At 55.0% G+C, this 8,365-nt stretch overlaps 1 protein-coding gene across 1 annotated transcript; it reads left to right on the top strand.

Moving 5' to 3' along the window:
• Window positions 1–104: 104 nt before the first annotated feature.
• On the top strand, window positions 105–8,321 carry LOC102093751 (olfactory receptor 52B2). The gene is made up of 4 exons (XM_065060987.1): window positions 105–835; window positions 2,827–3,714; window positions 5,827–5,971; window positions 6,384–8,321. Exon 4 carries the CDS (start codon window positions 6,421–6,423, stop codon window positions 7,369–7,371), a length of 951 nt encoding a protein of 316 aa, XP_064917059.1. The 5' UTR covers window positions 105–835; window positions 2,827–3,714; window positions 5,827–5,971; window positions 6,384–6,420; the 3' UTR covers window positions 7,372–8,321.
• Window positions 8,322–8,365: the final 44 nt, after the last annotated feature.

The following is an 8,365-nucleotide window of genomic DNA, read 5'->3' as shown; positions in this document are numbered from 1 at the left end:
AAAATATCCTCCCGGACTGAGGAGCCCCTCTGCTCTTCTGCACTGAGGAGCACCATCACATAGGATCATAGAAGAGCATGGGTTGAAGGGACCTTCCCAGCCCCCCAGTGCCCCCCCTGCCATGAGCAGGGACATCTTCAGCAGCTCAGGGTGCTCAGAGCCCCGTCCAGCCTGGCCTGGGATGTCTCCAGTGATGGTTCATCCACCACCTCTCTGGCCAACCTGGGCCAGGCTCTCACCACCCTCAGGGCAACAATTCCTTCCTCACGTCCAGCCTGAATCTCCCTCCTTTAGTTTAAAACCATCACCCCTTGTCCTGTCACAACAGGCCCTGCTCAAAAGTCTGTCCCCATCTTTCTTATGGGCCCCTTTTAAGCACAGAAAGGCTGCACTAAGGTCTCCCTGGAGCTTCTCTTCTCCAGCTGAACACCCCAACTCTCTCAACCTGTTTGCCTTGTGCTTAAACTCTTCCCCAGACACTTGCTGGTGGCCGGGCTGTCGGGTCAGACCAGCTCCTCGCAGCCCTCCCGGGTTCGTGCAAGCTGAGCTGAGCTGGGCTGGGCTGAGCTGAGCTGGGCTGGGCTGTGCCGTGCTGAGCTTTGCTCCCGCAGAGCGAGCCCCTCCGTCCCGACCAGGGAGCCCGGGGGCATCGCCGGAGCCGGACACCGTGTGGCCAGCACCGGGGTTGTGAAGCCAGGATTCCGCAAACCCCCCCGCTCCCGCTCCCCGGGGATCTGCGGCAGCACAGCCCGGGCACCCCCGAGGCTGCGGCGGGTGGAGCGCGGCTCGATGGTTCCCTCTGCTGGGAGCGGCGGGACGAGGATGGGGAACCAGGGTGAGGGTTGGGGACGCAGGGGTACGGGATGCGGGATGGGGGTGCGGGATGAGGGATGCAGGATGCAAGATGCAGGATGGGGGATGCGAGATTGGGGAATGTGGGATGGGGGGTGAGGGATGCAGGATGTGGGATGAGGGATGCACGATGGGGGATGTGGGATGCAGGATGGGTGATGCAGGATGCAAGATGTGGAATGAGAGATGCGCGATTGGGGAATGTGGGATGTGGGATGAGGGATGCACGATTGGGGATGTGGGATGCAGGATGAGGGATGTGGGATGCAGGATGGGTGATGCAGGATGCAAGATGTGGAATGAGAGATGTGCGACTGGGGAATGTGGGATGTGGGATGCGGGATGCGGGATGCAGGATGGGTGATGCAGGATGCAAGATGCGGGAGGGGGGATGCGAGATTGGGGAATGCGGGATGGGGGATGAGGGATGCAGGATACGGGATGAGGGATGCAGGATGGGGGATGTGGGATGAGGGATGCAGGATGCAGGATGCAAGATGCGGAATGAGAGATGCGGGATTGGGGAATGTGGGATGTGGGACGCGGGATGTGGGACGTGGGATGCAGGATGCAGGATGGTGCATGTGGGATGGGGAATGTGGGATGCAGGATGGGCAATGCAGGATGCATGATGGGGGATGGGGCATGCAGGATTGGGGAGTGCAGGATGGGGGATGAGGGATGCAGGATGTGGGATGCTGGATGCAGGATGGGTGATGCAGGATGCGGGATGGGGCATGCAGGATTGGGGAATGCGGGATGGGGGATGAGGGATGGGGGATGAGGGATGGGGGATGAGGGATGCAGGATGTGGAATGCAGGATGGGTGATGCAGGATGCAGGATGTGGGATGGGGCATGCAGGATTGGGGAGTGCGGGATGGGGGATGAGGGATGCAGGATGTGGAATGCAGGATGCAGGATGGGTGATGCAGGATGCAGGATGCGGGAATGCAGGATGGGGGATGAGGGATGGGGGATGAGGGATGCAGGATGTGGAATGCAGGATGCAGGATGGGTGATGCAGGATGCAGGATGCGGGATGGGGCATGCAGGATTGGGGAATGCGGGATGGGGGATGAGGGATGGGGGATGAGGGATGCAGGATGTGGAATGCAGGATGCAGGATGGGTGATGCAGGATGCAGGATGCGGGATGGGGCATGCAGGATTGGGGAATGCGGGATGGGGGATGAGGGATGCAGGATACGGGATGAGGGATGCGGGATGGGGAATGTGGGATGGTGCATGTGGGATGGGTGATGCAGGATGCAGGATGCGGGATGGGGCATGCAGGATTGGGGAATGCAGGATTAGGGAATGTGGGATGCAGGATGCAGGGTGTGGGATGCAGGATGTGGGATGGGGGATGCAGAATGGGGGATGAGAGATGTGGGATGTGGAATGGGGGATGAGGGATGTGGGATGCTCCTGGTCCCTGCCCCTGCCATGTCCCCACAGCCTCACTTACAGTGGGAAGCTCCTTATGTAAACAAGGAGCTGGGGGAAGCTCCTCTTTGGAGACCACAAATGAGAAGACAAATCCATGGGGTCGCACTGGTTGCCCCATGCCAGGCTTGCCCCATAGGTTCTGTGTCCAATGCCAGGTCCTTCACAGAAAGGTGACAGTCCAGAAGTCAAGTTTCCTGGAGAGGTCCTCACCTGAGCACCTTACTGAAGGTGTTTTGCAGAGGAACCCCAGCAAAGCCTCTGTCAGGGAGAGGATGTGTGTGCACAGAGACTTGCCCAGCACCCACCGCCCCCCAAACACAGCTGCTGCATTCAAAAGGTGGCTGTGCATTGATTCTTAGACTTTTAGGTTGAAAACCCAAAAGCCAAGGTTCTTATAGTATTATAATACCCATCTCTGCTTCCCAGATCTGAGCTGTAGCTTGCCGGCAGCGCGGGACAGGAGAGAGGAACCCCCAAAAGCTGCTGGGCAATGCCAAAACCTGATGTCTTTGTGTCTTCTCTAGGTCCTGGTCCCTGTGTGCAGGGTGGGAGAGAAATGAGGTGAAATCGGTCCCCTCCCCAAGAACTTGTGAGATCTACATAACACCGGCTCACCCACGGGGGCAGACACCCAAGTGAGGTGTGGGACAGGGATAATTTCGGGTTTTCCAATATAAAATTGATTTTCAGGCATTAGAAAGCATTAGTGCACCTATGACACATAGATGTCAAGTGGGCCACTGAGGCTTGAGGACCTTATTTAATTAAACCCACAAATACTTACACTAGAGTCGGTCTGAGCCAGGGGTTGTGTGCTGCAATATCCCTGCTGGGGCCGGGCAGCCATCAGGTCTGCACGAGCCAACAGGTGGTGACAACAACTCTTTGCAAATATCCCAGTTTGGGGGGCTTGAAAATCTAATCTTGAAATGTTGATTCCCAAGGTGTCAGGTCGTAATTTTCCTGAGAAAAAAAAGAAGAAAGAAAGGAAGAAAAAAAATAAAAAATATAAAATATCTGGCTGAAACATAAAATATCTGGCAAAGGGCAGCCTGCCTGGTTTTATTTCAGCAACTATATCTAGCTTTAGTGCTTAATTTCAGGTACCTAAGTTTTACTTTCTTCATACTTTTATTGGTTTCCATCCCCCCACAACCTCTTTCTGCTCACTCGCTTGTTGACCATTCCCACTCCTTGTTAATATTGGATTTTTCTTTTTATATCCCCGAAGAGCGTCCTGGCGGAGCAGAAGCCGAGGCTGAGCGTTCAGACCAGGAACGGCGATGAAAGGCTGCTGCAGGGCACTGGCACATCCGCTGTGTTAGTCACCCCGGTGCCCGCAGCAGCGTTTGAGCACCCGTAGAGCGATCGCAGCACGACCCGTGTCACCCCGGTGGGGTTGGCTGCAGGAGGTTCGTGTCCCCCCGGCCCCGTGTCTCCAGCCAGCCCACCTCAAACTGCCTGGAGGAAAAGAACATGGGGGTGTTGGTCAATGGCTGAACATGAGCCAGCTTGTGCCCAGGTGGCCAAGAGGCCACAGCATCCTGGCTGGTACCAGCACTGGTGTGGCCAGCAGGCCCAGGGCAGTGACCGTCCCTGTGCTGGGACCTGGGGAGGACAAACCACCAATCCTGGGGCAGTTCTGGGACCCTCAGCTCAGGGCTCAAAATGACAGCACCAAAATCACCTCAGGGCTCGAGAAAGGCCTTGAGGTGCTGGAGCGAGTGGAGAGAAGGGAACGGAGCTGGTGAGGGGCTGGAGCACAAGTGTGATGGAGCGGCTGAGGGACCTGGGGGTTCAGCTGGAGAACAGGAGCTGAGGGGAGACCTTCTGATCTCTGAACTGCCTGAAAGGAGTTTGGAGCCAGGGGGGTCGGGCTCTGCTCCCCAGGAACAAGCGCCAGGAGCAGAGGAAACGGCCTCAAGTTGTGCCAGGGGAGGTTGAGGTTGGATGTGGGAACAATTTCTTCCCCAAAGGGCTGTGGGGCATTGAACAGGCTGCCCAGGCCAGTGCTGGAGTCACCAGCCCTGGAGGGCTGGACAGACGGACATGAGGTTCTTAGGACATGAAGCAGGGACAGGACTGGGGAACAGTTGGACTCAATCATCTTGAGGGGCTTTTCCAACTAAAATGATTTTGCGATTCTATCCCCACCCCACTGTGGGGTAGATTGCACTGCACCCCGATGGCTTCGTGTGCTCCATCCTGTGCCACGACGCCCAGAGACAATGGAAGGCGACCTCTCACCAGGCAGCTCACATTGAAGGATTTACACTCAAAACTCCATTGATTTTGTATATTTTCCATCACATTTGTCCAGGCAGCACAGACCAGAGCGCTGCTGCTCCCAGAGGCACGTGAGCCCCACAGGGACTCAGGGGGAGGGTATAAATGTCACCACCTCCCTGCCCGCTCTGCCAGTGTCCCCTCAGGTGTAGAAGCAGGTATCTCACTCCTGGCTGTCGCGGGAGCTTGGTGAGTTGTTTACAGGAGCTGCTGGGTTGTTTGCAGGTTCTGCTTTTTGTCAGGTTTCTGTGGCTGAGGTGCCTGATTTGAACTAGAAGGTGAAATTCTGCAGCTTGGAGAACCACCCCCCCAGACTACTGCAAGATGCAGTTTTAGGTTCTGAGGTGAGAAACCCCATTTTCCAGGCAGGGTTTTTAATGTAAACGCTGCTGCTTTGGCTCCGGGGACCTTCTCTGACCCGAAGGCAGCAGGTACCTGCGGGAGAGTTTCCCAGGCTCCACCTGAATCGACATTTCAGCCTCCAAAAAGCTGACAGCCTGCCTGATGGCCACATTCTGCCTTTCATGCGTAATTCCCAATAAGGGGACAGGGATGTGCATTTGAAGAAGCAGAAAACTATCAGCAAGCTATCCGTTTCTTCTGTCCACCAGACAGGCTATTGGAGTCAAAGCAACCTAACCCTGACTGCCCATCATCTGTGGCTCTACTTCACATTTTGGCTAGTTTGCCTAATGCTGCCCACACAGGTGGCTTTGTTATTCCTCTGGAAATACTGCAAATTACCTTCTGAGCAACTTACAGGGGAAGGGGAAGCACAGAGAGAAACACCAAGGAGAGGAGCTGCAGCAGTCCCTGCTGTGCACAGAGAGAATTCTGTACACACAAACCCCGTGCACCTTGGGTCCCTGGGGGATTTGGCCTTGTTGGGTGCACATCTGGTGGCAGATGTGGACAGCTGAGCGCAGAGCAGGAAGACGTGACATGATGTGGGGCAGATCACATCAGGTTGTATTTCACCCAGCTGCAGCGCAAATTATGCCGTGGGGCAACCCTGGGGGTCTGACACAAGCAAACACCGAGGATCCTGAGCTCCTCTGTGCAGAATCTGCCCCAGGATTGCTCAGCTCTCCTACCACCAGCCCCACTCTGCCTCAGACCTTTGCTTCTGCCTTTGCTTTAAAATTCAGCGGCTGTTCTGCCTCCCCAGCACAGGGTTGTTCCCTGAGACCCCGTACTGGGCAGGGTGATGATCCTCCACTCTGCCTTGCTCTGCACAGGTTCATGGATCATCCTTCGGTATTGATGCAATGCAGCCACCAGTAAATGCCCTTGTTGCGCTGGATGCTGTGAGAACGTCTCCTGCCTCGCAGGGATCCTTCTCTGCCGTCATGCAAAACGTGGTGTGAATGAGCGAGAGGTGAGGTAGGAACTGAAAGAAACAGCATGTTGTGTAAAATTCGTGTTGGTCAGGCCCAACTTGCCACCTGCCTCATAAACTTTTGGGTGCTACAGAACAAAAGCACAATATATAACAGCAATTGGAGCAGGAATGGTTGCATTCCTGGGTCCTGTGCCAAGATTTTGCACCAGCTTGTGAGCTTGGGTAAATCCCTTTGCTGGATTTCAGTATCTGAGTTTACAAAATACACTTTTACATTTAGTTTATTACTGATTTGGGGTCAGTACCTCAGGCGTGCTTCCACAATGTGGTGTGGGGGGGTGATTTTTTAAAACACTTTGGGATCCAGAGAAATAAAGTGCTCTAGGGAAACTCAGATGTGGTTTTGACATTATGGACTATGCCACCCACCTCTTCCCCTGTTTTCACTTACAGGGAAAGGAGCCCAGGGTAATTCAGATATCATCCCACCATGGCAGCTATCAATCAAACCAGCTCACAGCCTCCCTCCTTCCTTCTGCTGGGCATGGTGGGCCTGGAGGACCTGCACTCCTGGATCTCCATCCCCTTCTGCCTGATGTACATCACGGCGCTCCTTGGCAACTTCACCCTCTTGTTTGTCATCGTGGCGGAGCGAAGCCTCCACACGCCCATGTACCTGTTCCTGGCCATGTTAGCGGTGGCAGATCTCGTGTTATCCTCCTCCACAGTGCCCAAAGCCCTGAGCATATTCTGGTCCCTTTCCAAGGAGATGACTTTCCACGCCTGCTTGACCCAGATGTTCTTCACACACTTGAGCTTCATTGCAGAGTCGACCATTCTGCTGGCCATGGCGATTGACCGGTACGTGGCCATCTGCAACCCGCTGCGGTATGCCACGGTGTTCACGCACTCGGTGGTAGCCAGGATAGGGTTGGCTGCAATAGCCAGGAGCTTCTGCGTGATGTTCCCAACAATATTCCTCCTCCGGAGGCTGCCGTTCTGCGGACACAGCGTCATGCCGCACACCTACTGCGAGCACATGGGCATCGCCCGCCTGGCCTGTGCCGACATCTCCGTTAACATCTGGTACGGCTTTGCCACCACCCTCCTGTCCCCAGGTGTGGACATTGTGCTCATTGGGGTATCGTATGTCCTCATCCTCCGGGCTGTCTTCAGGCTCTCGTCCAAGGCTGCCCAGCTGAAGGCAGTTGGCACCTGCAGCTCTCATGTCTGCGTTATATTAATATTCTACACACCAGCATTTTTCTCATTTTTCACTCATCGGTTTGGCCACAAAGTCCCCCACCACGTTCACATCCTGTTGGCCAATCTCTATGTGATCCTGCCACCCATGCTAAACCCCATCGTCTACACTATGAAAAACAAACTCATCCGAGAAAAGGTGTCCCAAGTGCTCCTCAGGACTAGGCAAGTGTGGTAACAGGAATGCTGTTCCTTTGAAAGGAAAGCACAGAGAGATCACAGAATCCCAGGATGTCAGGGGTTGAAGGGCCCTGGAAAGCTCATCCAGTGCAATCCCCCCATGGAGCAGGAACACCCAGATGAGGTTACACAGGAAGGTGTCCAGGCGGGTTGGAATGTCTGCACAGAAGGAGACTCCACAACCCCCCTGGGCAGCCTGTTCCAGTGCTCTGTCACCCTCACTGAGAAGAAGTTTCTTCTCAAATTTAAGTGGAACCTCCTTTGTTCCAGTTTGTACCCATTACCCCATTACCCCTTGCCCTGTCATTGGTTGTCACCCAGAAGAGCCTGGCTCCATCCTCCTGACACTCACCCTTTCTATATGTGTAAACGTTAATGAGGTCACCCCTCAGTTTCCTCTTCTCCAAGCTCCAGAGCCCCAGCTCCCTCAGCCTTTCCTCACACGGGAGATGCTCCACTCCCTTCAGCATCTTGGTGGCTGCGCTGGACTCTCTGCAGCAGTTCCCTGTCCTGCTGGAACTGAGGGGCCACAGCTGGACACAATATTCCAGGTGTGGTCTCCCCAGGGCAGAGCAGAGGGGCAGGAGAACCTCTCTGACCTACTGACCACCCCCTTCTAACCCACCCCAGGTACCATTGGCTTCCTGGCCACAAGGGCCCAGTGCTGGCTCATGCTCATCCTGCTGTCCCCAGGACCCCCAGGTCCCTTTCCCCTACACTGTTCTCTAGTAGGTCATTCCCCAACTTATGCTGGATGGTCCAAGAAACTCCCCAGTTGCCACTAGCAGGGTAATGAGAAATCTCATGGTTCTAGGACAAGCAGGATTGGTCACATAAGGCAGGGCTATGTGATGAGCAGGGATAGATCACTGCAGGGAACTTGGGGTGATACAACAACTGCTTGAAATTCATAGACCCATGAGGATCAGCAAGAGACCTCTGTGTGTCGATCCACCCTCAGCGTCCAACGTGGCCAAAATGAAAGTGCCCCA

Source organism: Columba livia, chromosome 1, assembly GCF_036013475.1.
Source record: "Columba livia isolate bColLiv1 breed racing homer chromosome 1, bColLiv1.pat.W.v2, whole genome shotgun sequence".
Classification (NCBI taxonomy): domain Eukaryota; kingdom Metazoa; phylum Chordata; class Aves; order Columbiformes; family Columbidae; genus Columba; species Columba livia.
The sequence above is the reverse complement of the archived record's forward strand: the minus strand, read 5'-3'. Positions and strand labels throughout refer to the sequence as shown.